Here is a 20,927-nt window from a genome sequence, read left to right on the forward strand (position 1 = left end):
CTCCTTGAGCTCAATACATTCAGGCTCAACTTTGGGTTTGAGAGGAAGCGCATCTTCGAGACCCCCCATGATGATCGGGAAGGCGACCGCAACCGTGTCGACTTCTCAGATGGAGTCTCCGTTACATGACACCCACCTCTCTCGCCCTGGTGAGGAAACGCGACGTTCGTCACTTGCCTCAACATCTTTCGCGGCTGTTGCTAGTGCTGGACTGACGCGAACGTCCAACCTGACTCAGCAACTGGAGAACTCGGGCCTTGGCCCCGCCGCATCCAACTCGCCTTCCAACAACACCCTCGAAGAGCCTCATTCTCCCGTTCCCGTGAGGTATCCATCCGCCACGGTCGCGTCCTTGGAGAACAATGCCAATGTTTCGCCCGAACGGAGGCGTTCGCCCATCCCCGAATCCCAAACTCGTCCTAATGCCCGCGCAGTCGCGTCTGACCTTGGCTTCGGTCCAATTGGTTCACCGCCGCAGTCCTCCAGTCTATCTGCTCGTCTTAATTATCCTGGATCGCCACAGGCCCAGGCACATTCCCCTCCTGGGGGTATCTCATTAACGCGTGGACGGCATCTCAATGGGCTATCTCCAGCTACACCCCCGAAGACGAACGCATTCAATTTCGATCCTTCGGCGCCTGGTGGCTTCAGCACCTCACCCTTCTCACCGGGCTCGGCTTCCCTGTACGTTCCTTTTGGAGGCTCTGTGCCATCGAGACCCATCGCACCTCTGACTTCAATAGAGCCTGAGTCCAGCGGCAGTCGTGGTTTGTGGGGGGAGGCGACGCACAGAGGATCGCTGCCTGCATCTGCACTGCTCGCGACCATGTCCGCCAACGATGTTGCTGTCAGTAATCAGGTCATGGTGGATGACGACGCAGAGGAATTCCTGCCACATGACTTGCTTAGCGACGAGGAGAAGGTTCATCGCGAAGTTAGGGGCCGCGCGGGATCGCGACCTCATTTCGGTGATTCGCAACCACGCTTTGTCAGTTCTGTGCCCGCAACTGGATTGTTGGGTCAACTGCACGCTGGTGGGTTTATGGAATGAGAAGACGGAGAGACCAGAGGACGCTACGCCTCAATATTTGAATGGTGGTCGAAATCACCCGCGTCCCGTAACATGACTTTTTTTGCAGTTGGTGGTGGAAAATGCCCCTCTCCATCCCTGCTTGGCACTTCGAATGCCTCAGCAGCATTCCTTTCCGCCCATCTACATCGCTCAAATGTGGTACGCAGGATATATATCCTTACGGCCTAATGTCAATCAATCGAAAATCGCGATGCCCTTCCTCACACAGCGGTTGACTTTGCGATGTCGCCACCACGAGCTAGCATGCTATCTAACACCAAATCAAGCGGATTATACTACCCAAACGACGGTCCTTTCTTCACAACAGGCCGCCCGCCCTCTGGACAGTGGTTTGTCCCATGGTCAGATGGCACTCTCTCGTCCTCAAGGGCGCTACGTTCCACGAACCAGGACAGAGTCTTCCTCAAGGTTCTAGCTGCGGGACTCAGCCGTCTACATCTCGTCCCAGCTGCTAACTGGGTCAGTCCCCCCTGATGTCGGGGTCCATGATGGAGCCCGCGTGAAGGGCTTGCTCAGCAAGATGATTGGCTCAAGAGTATCAGCACAGAGCTGAGATCGCACCTGGAGGAACGGGTGGAAAGTGTCGGTTCTACCGGGGTTTCTCTCGCCTCCTCGCCTTTCTGCTTCCATAATGCCTTCGGGGTGCAGGTGCAGGTGGGTCCGCTGGGATTGGACAACTAAACGGAGGTATCGAAGCACGTTCGGTTATTTCCGGAGTTCCGGCAGCAGCTGCCCATGGCATGCAACATCCGTGGGGCACGCACAATGTTCCGAGTCCCTTATCGAGGACTGTGCACACTGGCCACGACGACACGTTGTTTGAGATGGATGATGCCTGATGATCTTTACGCTTTACGCTTGCCAAAAGTATCATTTTGTAAGCACTCCTCGATATTCATTTGAACCACACACTGATTTTCATGCCTGTCATCAGGGTCTGTTAATGTATGGACTCACAAAATGTGTCAACACACGCATGCCACCCTTGCACAAAGTTTCGCGCGTTCGAACTGCGGCTGGGAGATACCATCGACTGAACTCTTTACGTATTTTATCATCAGCTGTACAACGTTAATGTTTGCTCTGCCTTTCATAGTGTTGATCGCCAATAGTCACATCCCAGCCCATTTACTCGCAGTGTACAATTAGGTGGATATTTGGAAATGTACGAGAGAATACCATTTCGTAGAAACCAAAGGACATATGGGTGGATGAGAGTCTGATTAATTCATGGCATGTCTCATACATTGCATAATCCATGGTGATATGGCAGTGAACCGATCAGAACTGCCGGCAGAGGTCAAATCAAAGTCATTAGTCAAATAATGAGTACATACACGAAGAGCAGTGAAGAACCAGCGGTTCTTTCCCGCGGTGTACCGTTCTCCAAGCACCTTAGCCAGAGCTTTCTTTGCCTCCTTACGCTGCGTTGGCTCATCAAATGTGTCTTGAGCCACAAGGGATTTTATTCCGTCCAATTCGAGAGCATATCGTGTAGGAAAGAGATGTGCGGCATTGATGATCTGGTAAATAAAAATAGAATTCGTTCCTCGACTCTCTGGACAAGAGAATGATATCCCCGCACCTTGATGAATGGCTTAACCTTGCTTCGCTTTTCCAATCGTTTCCGACCCATGTTCCTGGTCACTTTGCGGGGGTACTTTTGGATACCAGCAATAACAGCATAAGGGTATGGCCGTCGCTTTGAGCCATCATCAAAATGCTTGAGAATGACGGCCTTCTTGCCTGCCTGTCGCCCTTGAAGGACAATAGCTACCTGGAACGCGCAGAATCGTCGCGTATTTGGTCAGTTCCTAGTTGGATGCGGTGGATAAAATCGAGTCGCACTTTGCCTGGCTTATAGACTGTCAAAGAGGCGAGCAATTAGCAATGAACACCACAGTCAGGGATATTCCCGAACGTACTCTTCGGCATTTTAGGTGAAGGAGAAGGGAGGATGGATGTCGTTCAGGTGCGCAAACCTAGTGAGCTGTACAGTTCGGGGACTACACGTGATCCTCGGCTTATTGCGAATCCTCTCCCGTCGTCGTTCTCAACCTTCCCCCCTCCAATCATGAATCAAGACAAACTTTCAAAACTTCAGGCCCTCTCAAACAAGAACCGTCTTGGTGAGGGATTGCATCTTTTGTACCGTTGCACTGGCTTCTATGCGGGCACCAGCGACCTTGTTTCGCGCCCATCCGATCCTGGCTCGCCCCTTACACTTGCGCGGCATTTTCAGCTTGGCACGAAATCTAATGTTATATCCCGATACCCATAGGTGGTAAGGGGACACCGCGACGGAAGGTCGTAAAAAAGGTGCCAATAAGCGCGCAAGATGACAAGAAGCTTCAAGCTGCTTTGAAAAAACTCAATGTACAACCAATTAATGGTATTGAAGAAGTAAACATGTTCCAAGAGGATGGCAACGTTTTACATTTCACCGCCCCTCGCGGTAAGCGCACGTTCGACACCCTCCTGTCGCCCCCTCTCATTTCGCCTCCCTCTTCTCGCATTCTGTCAATCAGTCCATGGCGCTTTATCATCAAACACCCTCGCCGTCTACGGACATGCCCAGCCTAAGGAGCTGACTGAGCTTGTCCCTGGCATCTTAAACCAACTTGGACCTGACTCCCTTGCATCCCTCCGGAAACTTGCTGAATCGTACCAGGCATTACAAGGACAAAATGCTAACGGCAAGGCGCCTGCACGGGCTGAGGATGATGATGACGACGACGTTCCAGACTTAATCGAGAACTTCGACGCTCCAGCACTGGCTGCAGAGTCGAAGGGTAAAGGCGTTGACACCTTGGAGGATCTGAACTGAAATGCTGCGGTCCATTCGCACTTTCGACGTCCATCCAGGTATGTCAACCTCCCCAACTACACTTCGTCGCTCACGCAGGATCTTCAACTGCGTTATTTCCTCCAGTTCCCGTTGTTGCATCGATAACGAAGCAATCTGTCACTCCTTTAGGGCCCCCATCATGACCTCCCACGATTGACCACCCCGCTATGCTCGTAATCACGAACATGTGTATTTACCATCTGAAGCAAGGGATCTTGAACTCCGCAACGAAATTGATCAAACGCATGCATCGACTACGTTGGTCACTGATTTAAGTTATTTTGCGCCGTTTCTCAAACCTTGTGCTACCGCTACCACCAGCTGGCTTGCCACGCGCAGACGAGCTTTGTTTTGGCAGAAAATCTGGTCTGCTTCTCTTTTCCTTCTGACTGACCTTCAGCTTCCGTTTTTCGATGGCTTTCTTGACCGCTTGCTTGCCTCCTTGAGCCTCCAACTCCTCGAACCGTGCCTTGGTGAGCAATTCACGTTGTGTGGCTGAAGGTCAGACGCAAATCAGGATCAAATAGTTGTACCCAAATGAGAAAGTACACGTACCCTTCTTCAAGAACCATGCTTTCTTTCCTTCGCGTTGTTTTGCCTGCGCCTCCTTCTTCACCTTTCTTAGCACATCATGGTCACGCTTTTCCCTCTTTGTCCGATCTACGGCAGTCACCAATCGCCTCGTTGCCTTCCATAATTTATTCACCCCTTCTTCTCTCTCTGTGCGCTCTTCTGGTGGGCAGGTTACAAGTTGTTTCTTCGCATCAGACAAGGTTGTCTTGAGTTGAGAAAGTTCATCTTCTTGAAGCGATGCCAGGAAACCGTAGCTAGTGCGGAAGAGGCCAGCAGAATAATTTCCTGAGAGTGATGAGAATCGAGGATCCCGTCGTTCCTAAATTAGCAGGTTCATAAGATGAGTAAGGTCATCGATGACAATGAATGGTACTGGGTCACAGACAATTTTGATGGGTTGAACTACCTGACGCCTGCTTGAAACGGGTCTCACTGAACTCATCTCCACCGGCCTTTGCAAAGATTGCCGTCAGCAGCTTGGATTGTGGCATCAAGGCTTTAACCATACTCACGCATACTTGTTCTTACGCTTCAATTCTTCTTTGGTCTTCGGAACTCTCGACGAGCTCGCCCGGTCTTCCTCATCGTCGTCGTCGTCGTCATCCCCCGACGACCCGGACTGACTTAAACCATCGAACTCTTCATATTTGTCGCTCTCCGAGGATGAAGAGGAGGATTCCCCCTTGATGGCACGGTTCGCCTCCACTAGTGCTCCAAAAGACATTGATGCGAGTTCTGTGAATCCTATCTGAGTGGAGTGCCAGGCAGTCAAAAAAAAGGAAGAAACTAACGCTTTTTGAACCTTCCCTGAAATGGAGAGACGTTGTAAGTGCATATTTAGCATACTTACAGGGATTAAAACGTACTTCGTCGTCCGATTCGGATCGGTGGCCCTCCTGCTTGAACTCGTCGACCTCGCTTAGTTCGTCGTCATCCATCCATTGAGCAACGCCCCCTTCACTTTCACTCATAAACTGAACGTCACTTCCTGACTGTTCTTCTTCCTCTTCATGGTCATCGTTATGGGTTCGTTTGATGCCCATTTGGGTTTGCTCTCGGAGTCAATTGTTACCGTTTTCAAATTTCCCCGGTAAGCTCCGTGGTTCCGCGTCCGTGATCCAAATCTAGCTAACCTAAATGCCCACCCAGCACGTTCCTCAAAAAGCACGTGAATGACCACGTGCTTCTTTTTTTTCGGAGGAGAAATTGTTTATTTTGTGTATGGAACTGATTCCGGTTTCTCACAATTTGTATTGTGCATAATAATACATATTTATGATTTCAACAGCAGCCGATATCGGTGGTTCTTTACCCTAATGGTTAAAACCGGCTTCTGGGCGGTCATCCTGCTTTGGGGATTCCTGCTCGATTCGGGGTTGTTGTCCCTTTTTCGTTGTTGTTGTTGTTGTTTTTTTTTGTTTTTTTTTGCACCTACCATGGGTTGAGTATTTGGGTTAGGGGTTGAGTGTTGGGCCGGGGGGTTGGGAGGTTGGGTCGGGTGGTTGGGTCGGGTGGTTGTGTGTTTGTGTCTATGTGTCTATTCAATTTTGAATCGGTTGGGCGTTGGGTAGGGGGTTGGGTGTTGGGTGGTTGGGTTAGGGGGTCGGGAAGGGTCGCGGGTAGTTGTGTGTTTATGTGTCTATACAATTTTGAATTGGTTGGGCGTTGGGTCAGGGGGTGGGAGGCTTGGGTTGGGTCGTTGGGTCGTTGGGGGGGTTGGGAAGGTTGGGTCATAGTTACGAAGTACGATAGTTGGACACATTGCTTAGACTTACATCTCACATATTTACAATTTAAATACTCTGGTTGCTTTTGGAATCGTATTTTACATTTTCTTTTCGCATGCACGTGAGCGTTGTGGAACGTGCTGGGTGGGGCATTTAGGTTTAGTTCCAAATCTCTACGGTTCAATTGACAACTCGCGATGGAAGCAGGGGGGTCTATTTATCTATTTATGCATGTTACGGGGGTATAATCGACATAGCTCCAAAACACGTCCCTCTGGCCATGCAGCACCGTCCTCGAGCCTAAAATTTCACGGTTTCGAAGTGTTCAAGCTGTGGGGGATTGGTATCTCGAGAAAGACAAACAAAACCTTTTTTTTTGCATGACTGGAGGCTCATCTGGCTTGTAACTGGCGTCAAAGTTACAGACGCGTGCAAACCCTAGAATGCGATTTTTCCAATTACGGGACTTGCGGGTAAGTTTGAGAACCTATGGGCCTCCCGGACGTACCCTAGTTTATCCTCTCACGCTCCGAAGCTCAGAAGTCATACACCAAATAAGCGGTCTGGTGGGAAACAGTCCATCGACGCAACATCGAAAAAAAATCAATAGCGGTTATCGCGGCAGGACGGGCCGAAGTGGATGGAGTTCAGTCCCGCCTTATTTCTTCTCCGCCGGTACACGTACACGTACATCAACACCAAAAACAAACCTAAAACGAAAAAGACCCCAAGGATGATCCCAAAAATTAGCCATGGTGAAATAAACCATTCCACTGCCTCCGAAACGGCTGTACCTGTGGCGGCAGCGGTGTCACCCCAATGCCGTGTCGACGTACGGAGGTACTCAAGAATGGACATGATGGAATATCTGCCAAGCTTGTATTCCTGTGGTAGGACTTTGAGTTTCAGCCGTTCAGGGTATTGAGCATGCAGGGCCGATACCAAACGGCTTCCTGCCGTAGACCTTTTATAAACAAAGAGGTCATTGAGTCTCCACACGGGCGACTGAGGTAAAGAGGGAAATCAATGCTGTTGAGGGACGTACGATTTCGAACCGTATGCCGAGATGTAAGAAAGGTGATATTCGAAGGCTTTGTCGATAATGAAGTGGAGGAATGGATGGTCAGGTACCGATGTCACAAAAGCGGTATCGATCCCGATTGGTTTACCAGGGAGCGAAAGCCATTCTTGTGTGAGGAAGGGGTGCAGAGGCGCATTGCACTTTATGCCGAGGTCGAGAAATATTCCACCTGAGGAGCATTAAGGGAGAAAGTGAGGACGCCACTCCCAGTGATCTATCTCTCCCACAAACCTTGTTTGTTTAACACTAAGTACCTGATGATGACAGAGCGATGCATATCTGGGAAGGCAACATGGGGGTTTTCGACTAGGTTTGGCAGGGAGTTTCGGAAATTCTCACCTCGAGGGAAGGCTCGGTATGGGTCGTACAGGTGAGGATAATGTTGAAGCATGAAAATATTCGCAGACTGTTCGTCCCAGAGATTTATTGTCCAGTTCCCGTGCAGCTTAAGGCATGACTGATGGGCCGCTATCCACCTCGGACGCATTGGTGTGCGTCCCAGATGGACTCGATGTAAGATGCTAGGTACGATCTCCAGAGCGTCCGGGGGTGATTTCATATTTAGAAGATCGAAACCATCGCCGTGGCCTAGAATCGCGGTCGGAAGGAACGCAAAGGCGTAGTACGTGTACGCAAGACAAAAGGTAATGTAGAGATGATGTTGAAGGAGCCAACCAGCGATGATCAGTGCAAGGATAACGAGTGTCGAGCTCAGTTTCCGTCCTGGAACGCTGACGTTGAGCAGCGATAACGAGAACATCGAGGTCCCTCGAAGCGAAGGCAAAAAGTGTTGATGAGTGAGTTAGCTATCAAAATCCATGAATAATGTGTCTAATATTCGTGTACAAATGCTTAACCATGTGATCAGCTGTGCACAAAATTGTAGCGGAGTTGGCCGAATTTGCGTGTGAAGTTTATCGAGGCTGTCGCCTTGCCTTGGATTCCTGTCAATGCATGCCTTGCCTACTTCCCGGCCCTTGTTTTCTCCATTTACATGGGTATGTATTACTTTGGATGGACCAACTATCGTGTCTATTGCATCGATGTTTCAGGCAGGCCGAACCCCGACTCGAGCTACACTTCCTAACAGATCGGAGATGGTCATTAACGGGAATTAGAGTGGGGCTGTCCCCATCGCCTTTGACTACCCCCCCGGCTCGGTTTCTGGACGGGTAGGCTCGTGCCTAGCCGTTCTGTTTCTGGTTTGCACGTTGAACTTGGCGTGGGCTCGTGCTTCTACTGATTGCCCGTGTCTGAGTCTGAATTTGACGTGGTTATAGAGACCTTTACCGAAAGGTCCCTGCTCCCAGCGCGGAACGAGAGCTACAGGGAAGGGTACTAGCATCTGTTGGAAAAGAGGCTTGGACTGAGGGTATTGGATCTCTGTTTCGAATACTTGAATTGCGCAATGATTCTTGATGGGTATGAATACATCCTTATCACGGTTAACGACCGTAGCGCGCGGATAGTTCCGACCAACCGATATTGATTCGCCTCTCTCGCTGGTCTCGCTTTTGCATTGATAGCTAAACACTCCTTCAGTCAATTTGTCCCGAGTGCCTCCTCTTCTTCCAGCCATCCCTTCTTATTGTTTCAGGGATGAAAGTGCCGCATTATTAGTCTTGTCACTGTACGAGCAAATGAGAGTGGGGATGTCGAAGTAACGGGACTCTGTTCCTACTCGGTGGACAGGCGAGCCCAGGGTGTTTACACTCTGGACGGCGACAACACTTCGTCGATGACTCGGACGCCATTATCGAACCATTCCAATTGGAGCAATGCGATAGTGTTTGGCAAATGAACGGGCCGCGCGCATTCCAGGAGTTTTGCTCGCGCTTCACCAAGTTCTTTTTCTTTTGTCTGGTCCCACCGTCCCGGATCCTCTTGAACGTGTGGATTCGAATAAAAGAGCCCCTAGCGACACCAGCGTCAATATCAGCACAATGTCCTGTTGCTGCTTCGAACTTAATATCAATGTCGAATTGAACCCAGGTTCAGACTGCAAGCTCTCTGGTCCCAGGACGTGAGATACCTCATACGTACCAGTTGTTGGAATCCAACGTGGCCTGAATCATAGTTTCTTTTGTTCTCTTTCCTTCAGTTGCTGCACCTTGGGTGCTATGACCTCTTTGTTGCTCTATGAAATATGCCTTTCGCTGGTCCAGAGCCTCCCTCAGTTCACTCTCGTGAAGCTCAGCGTCTGAAATAGTAATCATGACCTAGTCGTCCGCTGAAACTGCTGACGACGTCGCTTATACAGATTCCCATCGCCAGCAATCGTGTTGATACCCCGTCGGTGACTGCGACACTTCCATTTATGGACGCCATCAACGCATTTATAGGATACTGTCTGGCCCAAGGGGAAAGTAGCTCTATATGTTACCACACTCAATGCGACAAATGAAATAAGAGAGAGGAAGTGAGAAAGTTGGGAGTGCGCTGGGACAACTGAGGGAAAAAAAGGTGTCGTGGAGGAATTGAACGACTAAGGTGTCATGGAGGCTTCATCCTCTATTATGGTATATGTGAAGTCTAAATTGAAGGAAAGCGACAGAAAGGGGTGAGAAATCACTTCCCACCCATCGTTTTGAACACAACGAGACCAACAAGGGCAATTCCATACCCTGTGGAAAGGAAGCTAGCTTTAGCACCGCCCAACCAACTCACACGCAAAGAGAGATAAGAACCAACTTACCAACCACCTGCAGTAATGAAACGGGCTTCGCGAATAGAAGAACTGCGCCCGTAATGAGTAGAATATCTTTTAACACACCCGCCAGCGTCAAAATGAGCCCGGATCCAACACCGATCAAAAATACAGCTGCGACGTTCAGAAGGAAAGCTACTGCAGCGTTGGAGAAGAGGATCCAGAAGCTCATATTCATTGCTTGGCGGAAGGGCTCGAAGCCTTCGGTCAAGGGGAGGATTAAAAGGTTTATTGCTGCGCAGACCTAGGCAGATATAAGTGAGATGCCGGAAAGGGAGAGGGATGCTAAGGAAGGGTTAAAAAGACCCACTGGAGCGTAATAATGCAGAGAGACCAACGGATCCATTTTCATTCCTTGGAGCAGAACCTGAATCATGACCAGCCTGGACGACTCAAACTACTCAAGCGCCGAGCGCCCGGGAATCCCAAGAATAGATGATCACATCAGCGACAAGGACCCTGAATAAGTTCGGAGCCCGGAAGGAAAAAAAGCAAGCCATCCGGCTGGGCGAATACAATTAAATTTACGTACGATGACAGCTCCTGTTTGGATGATAAAGCCAGTCATGTTAAAAGCGAGTTCCCCAAAAGAGGCCATGCAGACGCCGGATGAGATGAGGAGAACGATCAAAGCAAGACGGCGGTTGGGTTCTTGAATACGGGCGGCGAAAGATATCAATAGAATCGCCACAGGGTGGAATGCCTATTCGATTTTGGTTTTTACGTCCAAAGGCAATGAAGGAGAATTGTCGGGCGGAGTTGTGGGAGGGATACAGGGTGAGCATTTGGGACTAGTAGAGGGTGGCGAGAAGTGCAGACCCACCTTAAGCATTTGGATGAAGGGGACGGAAAGATAGAGGTATGCTTGGTTCCCGAAGATTAGACTCCCACTGAAGAATAAACCGATAGGGAGGATGGAGCGTATGAAGACATCCTGGGTGATATTTACATCCTTAACGCCATCGAGCAAGTTTGTCGTACGTTGTAATACACGTGTTCCGATAGTCTAGTTGGGTGAAGGAGACACACGGAGTCACACTGTTGGTAAATGAGAGAGAAGATAATGGCGCTTACAGCAAAGACGAGATGCCATGTAACGAGGAAAACAGGGAACTTGAAGTTGAGGTTGTTGTAGAGGTAATTATTATACAGAATCACGGAGGAGCTGCAAATCATCCATATTGGGATGACCACCACTGCTGACAAGCTTGGCTTGGACTGTTGGGAAGTCCGAGTGGCAACGGGCGGAGGAAGCTCATCAACTCGTCCCCTACTTCCTCCATAATGTCCCTCGGAGAGTGGGATGACCTCTTCCTTCTTCGAATCAACTTTCAAAGACATGTCGTGCAGGGAGATAGTTGAGGCTAGAAAAGCTTAACCTGGGGCAATGAAATGAGTTTCTCTTAGAGTAAAGTAGGGGGTGAAAGAGGGGAACTGACGAGCGTGGTACTTAGATCTGTCGGAGAGTTTTATTTTCAGAAATAGATTGACGGGCTGGTTTTGGTTCCGGAGTCGTCGTGCCGTGAGAACTGAGCACGTTTATTCTTCAAGAGTAAACCTAACAACCCCCCTTAGTAGAACGGATAAAAGTCACATGCACAGGCACGTGCGCTGAAAAATTTCTCGAAAATCATAAAATTAGTTCCGCAAATCTGATTCCAGATTTTCCATATTTGTAATGTTACTAGAAGCATATTTACAAATTAAGTCCAGAAATAGCATTAGCGGTGTCTCGGCCTAATGGCTAATTCATGATTTGCCTTCATTCTTGGCTGGGTTGGGTGCCAGTTCGATTCACGGCTGTTTGTGCCCTTTTTTTTTCTTTCTTTCTTACTCCCCCGGGGCACTGGGCGGGGGTTGGGCCTAATTGGGTTGGTGGGTTGGGAATTGGGTCGGGGGTTGGGCATTTGGGTTGGGAGTTGGGCATTTGGGTTGGGGGTTGGGCATTTGGGTCGGGGTTGGGCATTGGGTCGGGAAGTTGGGTTGGGGTTGGTGGCTGTGTATTGGGTATGTGTCTATTTTTTTCAAAATGAGTTCGGTTGGGTTGGGTTGCTCATACCGTAGTTCAGATTCAGAGTCGAGCAATTCAGATTACCACACCTTGATCATTTATTTATGATAAATATAATATTCACGACATGTATCTCTAGTTGGTTTTAAAATATATTTCCTCATTTACGTAGTTGTGCACGTGGCTTTTGTCCGTTCTACTAAGGGGGGTTATTAGGTTTAGTATTCTTCAAGGGAGGGCGCTTAACAGTACCGCAACTCGTTGTCGCAAATGAGTGCACCAAGGAGGTGGCTGATGCGCGTGTGGTCCGGGGTGAGCGAAATGTTGGATTGCTTTGACCTTTGCATACATAACGGAAATTGTTTACAAATAGAGGCACTACGTTGGGTGTGACCTTCAGGGTCCGTTATTGGCCACACTTTTTGCTTCATTATGCAGCATCTCCGAATGTTACCGACGACCCGCATTCAATCGTAGGGAACAGGTTCTTTGAGTACCCCCCTTTACAGGAGGGGTCGCCGCGTACGAGGAGAGTAGTCAAATATGCACGTCGGCCTGACATGTTTGAGTACGCTTCTGGAATAGCAAGATTGCCAGGTCAGTGTGCTATCGCGTTATTTAAATTAAGTATCCAGGGGTGTCTTGCCTTGTGCCTTACTGCATTCGGCAGTTCAGTGGACGGCGTGGATGGCTCATACCCGAATGCACCCACCAACTGTTGAGGTACGATATTCCAACATTTTTCCCATACACTCACAACTTATTCAGGGCCAATCTCCATTAGGAACTGCAAGTTGATCTCTCCCGGAGACAACGAATAGCCGACTTTTCAGCCAGGATCGAAGCCCGTGACAAGGAAGAACGTGTTCGTCAGATCGAAGCCGCACGTTTCTTACAGCACACACCGTCGCCATCGCTTCTCGATATGTCCACTCAGGAAGCTCTACAAAGCGAGGAACATCCAAATGACATGACCCCAATCGGTTACAGCTCCCACCGGATGAAACCTTCACCTGACGCTCCTAGTTTGGCACATCAGGTCGCGTCAGGATCGAATCCGAAGATCGCAGAATCTTCTGGGCAGTATTACCAGGAAGGGCCGCACACTGCCGATGAGGCTCAACCATGGAAACCCAAAACCCTCAGAAGGGGGAAAAATGCTTGAAATGGTTTGCAAGAGAATCTCATCCGTTTTTCCATTTCCGGCATAATCAGCATCAACGGAAGACGGATTCCGTGGGCGTACTTTGAATGCTAATGTTTGTATTGTATGTATGCACTTCTCAATGACCATTTGTCTCCATCACTTCCGCATAGTTGCCTCTCTTTTTTTATCTATCCAATCGCCCATACGCCAACCGGTCATCGGGAAATGTAAAATCGAGAAAAATGGGATCGGTAATCACGAATCTATTGGATTGCCCAGAAAAGGCGAATCATTCCGACCGCAAGTTGCCGAAGATTGCTCATCTTTATTGACGGGCTTCGTTGCTTCAACCTTTGCTCGTGCTCGTTCGTCCCTCATTCACTCACACGCTTGAGTCTTGGAGGAAGCGCTGGCCACATTGAGGGTATCTTTGGCTCCCTCCCTTCCTCGCTCGCAGCCTCAGTCAAAGGCGCTCTCCTTGTTCATACTATTTCACTTGAAAATCTGGGTCCTTCGTGACCTATCCTATGAACTTCGCCAAACACGCATCTTCAAATGGTCACTCCGCCGCCACTGCTGCTGCTATCAGCAATAATACCAACATTTCTTCAAAAAACCTCAGGTCTGCTTCAACTGCTGCCATGACAGCTATGACGCCCGGCACTGGCGGCGCAAGTGGCCATGTTGCCTCAGCAGGGCCACAAGGAGGAGGGCATCATCATACTCACCAACCACAACAACAGAAGTCCGTAAAGCTTGTCATTCGGCCTAAAGCCCCTGGTACAACAGTGAAAGCCTCGACAGGAGGAGCCGGAGGTCCGTCGAGTGCTCAGCCTGTGGGAACGCCTTTGGAAGTGTTAGAACAAGAACTCCCTCCGCGGGCATTTGCAGATCAAATCCCATTGGGCTCTATCATTGATCGTCTCGTTCAAGATGCCTATGCCAGGCTAATCGAGCTCAGCGATACGTACGTTGTCATTTTCTTCATGCTGCTGTTTTACAGCGGCGATATACTCTTCCTTGGAGAAGTTGCCCTTGATAGAGAGCTTATTTCTTACTATCCTTATATGCCTTGTTCTCCTCGGTTGGACTACTGTCTCCTTGCTCTACTGGTTCACGTGAAATCGCGTTTAGGCTGCCCGGGACGCCTCCGCAAAATCGTGCACGAGAAGTTGATCATTATGCCGTGGAGACAAGGAAACAGTTCATGAAAGCGTATGTTCTATCGCAATGGGCAAAAGTGGCGGACGATGTCGAGACTGCTATGGTTAGTCAACTTGGGACTTTGAAGCTATGCGCTTCTGTTTAAATGCCAAGGACGAGTTGATAAGTTCAGTGCATCTCTCCCTTGTATAGGCAATCACGGCGTATATAATGGCGCATAATCATCAGCTGGATACAGTCGTGCAAGCTCTCGTAGATACCCGAAAATCTCTGTCCCAAGCCCGGTAAGCTTTGCCTGATTACTGGCTCACTTGTGGCCTCGAAAACCCATCACGTTCATATACACACTGTAGACTTCGTAATCCCGATATTTCAACAGCGCTTACTGTCCTCACCCTCCCACCTGATCAACAGAAGTCTCTCCTACCGACAATCATTAAAGACACATTCACCGTTGAGAAACCCCTTACCGTGACACAAGTGTGGAGTGCATTACTTGACATGAACCATGCGCTGCGCGAGCGGTTACGAATGTGGGAGATAATACCTCTCGAGTGGTCGAATTATCGAATAGGTGTGTGCGTCCACATGACGTTGTGATGGGTTTTACCAAACAACGCTAGATAATGGACGTGTATATTTCGTTGCAGAGAATCTGTTCACAGCGTCTTTTGGTCTGACAGGAAGCGAAGCCGTCGATACATGGTTCATCATCGACATGAAGTTTCTCATTGGCGCTGGAAATGCTCTGACTGAGAAGATAGCCTCGAGTAAGCCCTCTTCCCTAGCCCCATCATCATCGCTCACTCTTGAATTAATGTTGTCGTAATGTGTAGCGTTTCCACAAGAGCCACCACCGCATTTATGGGCTCAGATATTACCAGGCATCAATGCGCAACTTATGCTAAATGCTCAGCCTCCGTCAGCACCTGGAGCAGTACCATCAGAGAGTGAATCAGTAGCAGCTAAAGAGGAAGAATCGCGGCCTGCCGCTGTTACTGCCACCGAGAAACCCCCGAATGAAAGGAGTAGGGGTAGTGAAGAAGTGGTGGTGGATGCCCCCCTTGTCCGAGCGTTTAACTTGCTTCGTGAGTTTTCCCTTTTCGCCAGTTCCGTCATTTATTCAGAGGTGACTTGCGTCCGCAGAGATGCTTTCGCTAACGTATGAGTTAGAGATTTTACTACACCAGGTAAGGAACAATGGTCATCATTCGATGTTTACCATTCAAGTTATATTGATTGAATGACCCCGATCGCTTGAAGGCTGAGCAATTGCGAAACCTTGGATGGAGAGATTATCTCAATATTGATCTAAGTCAGGATCGAAGAAAATTTGTCCTTCGATACTGGTTGTAAGTCCAGAAATGTTTAGATCCTTTCTGTACCATTTCACGTACACGAACTAGACGTACAACCCCTTCCCCCAATACCGGCACCCAAAGGCCCCCCCTCAACAACAACAGCAGACACCACCCTCTTCGCCGCCGATGTATGGTGGAGTGGTCACGATCTCCATTTCCAATACCCCTTCCTCATCTATCCCGAACACTCTCCTTCAATATTCGAATCCCCATGTCCTCGAACTTGCGAGAACCTTGGAAGAACGATGCATGCTGGAGGCATTGCGATCATCGTCGTCGTCGTCGACATGGCTGGGAGGGTCGTCCGGCACGACAGCAAGTGACCATGGCACCAAGGCCTTTATACCAAGCGACCGGGTAGAACGGGTTGCGCTTACAGTACGGTGGGAGTCCGCGATTGGTGCATTGGCGATAAGGATTCCACCTTTCTTTCTCGAGTCTGAATCGGAACATATCACAGTCGTAAGTGGTCTTTCTCCATAAGCTGCTGCCATTTCTCATTGATTAACAAACATTCTCACCAGGATGCAACCAACTTGGATTGTGAATCTATCATCAAATCTGCTGCGCGGAAGCATGCCAGAGCGATTTTGCGGTTTTTCCAGTTCCAGATTCAGAATGGTCCATGGAGGAGATTCGTGATTGACCGAGAGGAAGCTGTCTTAGTGGACGACGGTGAGTTACCTGTCTTCCTATTATATCTGTCTATCGGAAGCGTTGATTGTACCCTGCCCAATGACTTCTGTGCTGTCGATTTCGCAGACGAAACTCCAACTTTGAAATTGACGCTATTCAAGGGGCGAGTCCTGCACATCTCGATTGACCTCCGGACAGGGCGTTTCGTTTTTCGAGATTCGGGTGATTTGGCGGCCTGGGAACGGGGCTACAAGTTCGGACAGTTCGCTGAAGTAGTGAATGCAAATCCGTCCGCGATGCTTGAAGTCATAACACGTTTACGTTTCAATGTGAGTTTAGTTTTTTGTGCGGCCCAGTTCAAGTTCTATTAAAAACTGATTACTATATAGGCCATTACGGAGACGATTGAGCAGCAGGTTAAGTACCTCGGGCTTCAGTCAAGTCGCCAGCCAGGCTTTGCACGTAATGGTGAGTGTAGCTATGCTCCCCCTGTATCCTTTGCTCTGAATTTCAACAATTCTTTTCCCAGAGATGCTGAAGCTGTCTTCGGGCGCTGCTTTCCATGTCTTCATCAAATTGACGAACTTCCCCTCTCATTATATCGTCATCGTCGTGTCGGAAGAAGGTTGCAAATATGCTCTGATCGACACGAGATTGGAGATAGTAGAGAACAGAGAACGGCTTGTTATCGCCGACCTTGGATGGCTGGACCCGGAGAAACTTGGACTCGGACCGGTTCCAAATGAGTTAGTGACTTTCCCTTTCCCAAGTGACCCACGCCGCATCTCCAACCACTTACTTGAATTGTTCAGTTTTACTGTTCGCGCTGATGTGCTTCAGGAACTCTATGCGTTCGGGTGGTACGTAGGGTGCTGTCGTGGTCGTACATTGCAGTGCCACTGATGTCGGTGTTTTCTTTTTTTCTGGTTCAGTGCGAGGGTTTCGCATACGCGGATCGAGCAGCAGCTGAAATCCCGGGGGATACCTTATATGCCGATATTTCCGAAGATTTTACCACCTGATCCTGAATCGATGGAGGTGCATCGTCACCGAGCTGTGCCTGTCATCCGAGTTACAGCACGGGATATGTGGCCGACGCCTGGTGTGAGAGGGCCTGAGGTGTCAATGGCTAATATCAAGATTTCTGTGATGAACTGGTGGACATCAAACAAGGCGAAGGTGCGCACGCATTCACTGCGTCATTCTTTGTTCTTCCCACGTTCCAATTCATATTCTACGGTAGGTTATCACCGAAGTTAAGCTGCGATCACCCCCTCCACTGGCCTTCAACACGTCTAGACACAGACCGTCGACAGTGTCTGGGCCAGGCTTAAGTCCTGGTTCACTGGTGTCGTACGATCCACGGAGTTCCGTCCTGTCTTTTGTCTCTGGCGAAGCAGACAATGCTATAGATGAATTTTTGTCGGAATGGGATCGCGTGGAAAAGACCCTTGCCATTGCTCGACATGTCGCCGAGATGAGCCGACAGAAGGAGTACGAAGATGTCCAATTGCTATCATTCAACCTCCTCGCTATCGAGTTCACGTACCATTCCGTAGGTCTTTTGGGGGGCCTTTTTCTCTACTCTATTCACTCAATATTCCTTTGCTCCCCCACTAGGATTACGTTGGCCTCATCGAATACAACCCTCCCTCACTCTTACCCGAACCCGGGGCTGCGCCGTGCACCTTCAAAGTATCCTTTTCTCGCTTATCCCCTCTCCCTTCTCGCTCGCACGGGTCACGCGGGGAAGCAGTTCGCCTTGCACCAACTGATAATCCGCATCAACAACTCGAACCATATCTAGCTCCGCGTATTATTGAAGGCGATCAAGAGCTGACAAGGAGCGCGGTTCAGGAGTTCGTAATCGTAAGTTCCCGCTGCTCAAAGAATGCAGGTAATTATTGACATAACGAATGGTTTCCTAGCTTCTGCGTTCTACGTTGCCCCTGCTACTAGAGCTGGAAAGCATCAAGGATGAATGTAACGTTTCTCGCCGAGCACATCCGTCTTCCCCCCTCGTCACTGTCGTTCTGAAAGGTGCTGCATGGTTTAGAATCATGTATAACATGATGTAAGCTCCCGCCATGCGTTGTGATGTGACGTTGACAACTTGCTCCTTTGTACGTCCGTAGTCACGCCCTTGACATCCGAATGCTGGCAGGTGGTCACGTTGCTCTCCTCGATGCCTCGTTTTCCTTCTACTCTCCAACCGCCTATAATGCCGACCTCTCCTCAAAGTCCTCTTCCGCTCTCCGACCTATCCCTAAACTCGGTCGTCTAGTAGATGAGGTCATTAGTGCTCTCTCTAAGGACCATGCTACTCGAATGCGCTTGTCTAACAATGGAACCGATCGATTGCCTGTCATTTTCAATGTCGGTTCCGGTCTTCGCTGTGGGAACGCATTGGCACGCATCGCCCTACATCACTTACATTCGACCATCCTTGAGGCACTCCATGAGGGATCATCCTAACTCCTATCATTCAAGTATCGCCATATGCACGAAATTGTCCATATTCTCATCACCATTCGCATTTTTCGTATGACATCAGCATGAAACCATACATTCTCACTCTGTATCTTTATTCAACTTTGCACTTTGGGTATTCGTTCAATGAGTTACATACAAATTATTTCGTACATTCGCTTTCACATACACCCAACACTCGCTTGCGCTTCAGTACTGCCATTAATTGCCCAAAATTCGTGCCATGTCTTTATATGATGTGATCCACGAATGGATCCTACTATACGTCTCATGCTCATCATTTCCAACTTGGTGGTCGGATTAACAAATGTCCAGCAAACTACATTATAACTTGCGGACCTGGCCGTCCTCGGACTTTGCCGTAAGGCAAGACAGCCTCTGACTTCGTAACAATATATAGACCCCTTGCAAAGTACAATGGGATCAGCTTCAAGTACGTACGTTCAGTTGGTGCGTGGCGCATCCTCAAATTTTGATTCAGTTTCCTTCTGATGGCTCTAGAGAATCCCAACACATGCAGCGCCGCAGACCGAAGCCCCACTCACAAGAAACGATCGACACGATTAACGAAACCGTACACACGAATCATTCTCATTAACAGCCCTTGCGAATAATAGCATGACGCTGCAAGTAGCAGGGATATGGTGGAATCGAAATCAGTCCAGTCAAATAGCTGATCATCTGCATCGATTCGTAGACTGCCCCTGGTGGACTGAAGAACACTTGCCTCGTCGTCACAGTCTACTACATGAAATTCAAACAGGGAGGCAGACGTCTTCTAGCCTAGATTTGAAAATGATTCGCTTGGGATTGGCACCAGTTCTGAGGAAAAGCGTCGACGTTCAAAGTGATCAAGTTATGGCTCGGCCCTGGGGCTCTATCCGACCGAGGAGCGATCCAGCTGGCCGGAGGCAGCTCGTCAGACCCTCCGTAGAACGGGGCAGAGGCTTGTGCGAGCGTCGGCTGTGAATTGTATCCCGGCTGGCTGGAGCGCTGCCGACGTGGATGACTGGAAAACGGTGGCCATGGCGCAGATGTAGCACGCATCGCCTCTGGCTGGTGCCCACCCTGACGCTCTTGATGCGTTAGGAGGTTGGTTGAGGGAGAGTCATAATTTGAATAGGAAAAGCCAGAACTTAGTCCTGGGCCACTATTCGACTGGGGAGCAGGGGAGTAGGCTGGCGGAAATCCCTCTGGGGGTGCATGCAATGAGACAGACGCTTGCATGGACATCGGAGGGGGAAAACCGCGCAACGATGAAACGGGTGGATGAGCAAGATGAGGTCGATGTGTCATAGGAGTGAAAACGGGGGGATCGTTAACATGCATTGCCTGTAGGTGATGCCCATCTTCGCAAGGATAGGGGTTGCTTGGGACCAAATGGGCAAAGCCAGAACCTGACCGCGGAATGCTATTTAGCTGAGCACAAGTTTGGACAGGCGCTTCTATGGAGCCACGCGATAATTGACCTAAAGGCTCTGATCGAACTGGCGATTGTACGGATAAATGGCCGGATAAGGATAGGCGGTCCACAGAGGTAGGAACGTTATCTGGAACGACTAAGAACGTGCAAAGCTTGATGCCCGGAAAATGACTCACGCCCAGTGACCGGCCTCGCAGGCTGCTGCTGCATCAACACTATCCTAACGTAAGAGATGAATCCCAGGTCCTAGAGCCAAGCCAAAAGAGTCAGTGCATAGGCCGGGGAATATGAGAACCACAACTGCATACCTTATACCACCCTTTTCGTTCCTCGCCGTATCCTCCACAAATATAACCTTTCTCGTTACAACGATCACACAGCCATCCCTCGTCCGGAGCCATTGGGCATGCTTCATGAGATTACATTAAATCCAAGCGCCGAGAGACGGTATGACAACCTTACCCTGTCTAAGTATCCTGCAGGGCCAACAACCAGGAACGCCGTGGCGTGGCATTTGGAGATATGAATCAGTGTTGATGAAGATGCGCTCCCGTTTGTAGGTCTAATATACGAGGGCCATGCAGCGATACAGTCACCAGGTGTAAATGCGGCATTCCAAGTAAATGGGGGGGAGTCGCGGCCGCTATCAGGCATGATCGCTAACCA

General features: G+C 49.4%; 1 protein-coding gene across 1 annotated transcript; it reads right to left on the reverse strand.

Annotated features, from left to right (window-relative positions):
- Nucleotides 1-19,621: 19,621 nt before the first annotated feature.
- EI90DRAFT_3132236 (uncharacterized protein) lies at nucleotides 19,622-20,662 on the reverse strand (the record flags this gene model as incomplete). Its single annotated transcript, XM_039064464.1, has 3 exons — nucleotides 19,622-20,388; nucleotides 20,438-20,507; nucleotides 20,570-20,662. 3 exons carry the CDS (start codon nucleotides 20,660-20,662, stop codon nucleotides 19,622-19,624), a joined length of 930 nt encoding a protein of 309 aa, XP_038910207.1.
- Nucleotides 20,663-20,927: the final 265 nt, after the last annotated feature.

Source organism: Cantharellus anzutake (genome assembly GCF_015039405.1).
Source record: "Cantharellus anzutake strain C23 chromosome Unknown EI90scaffold_86, whole genome shotgun sequence".
Lineage (NCBI taxonomy): Eukaryota > Fungi > Basidiomycota > Agaricomycetes > Cantharellales > Hydnaceae > Cantharellus > Cantharellus anzutake.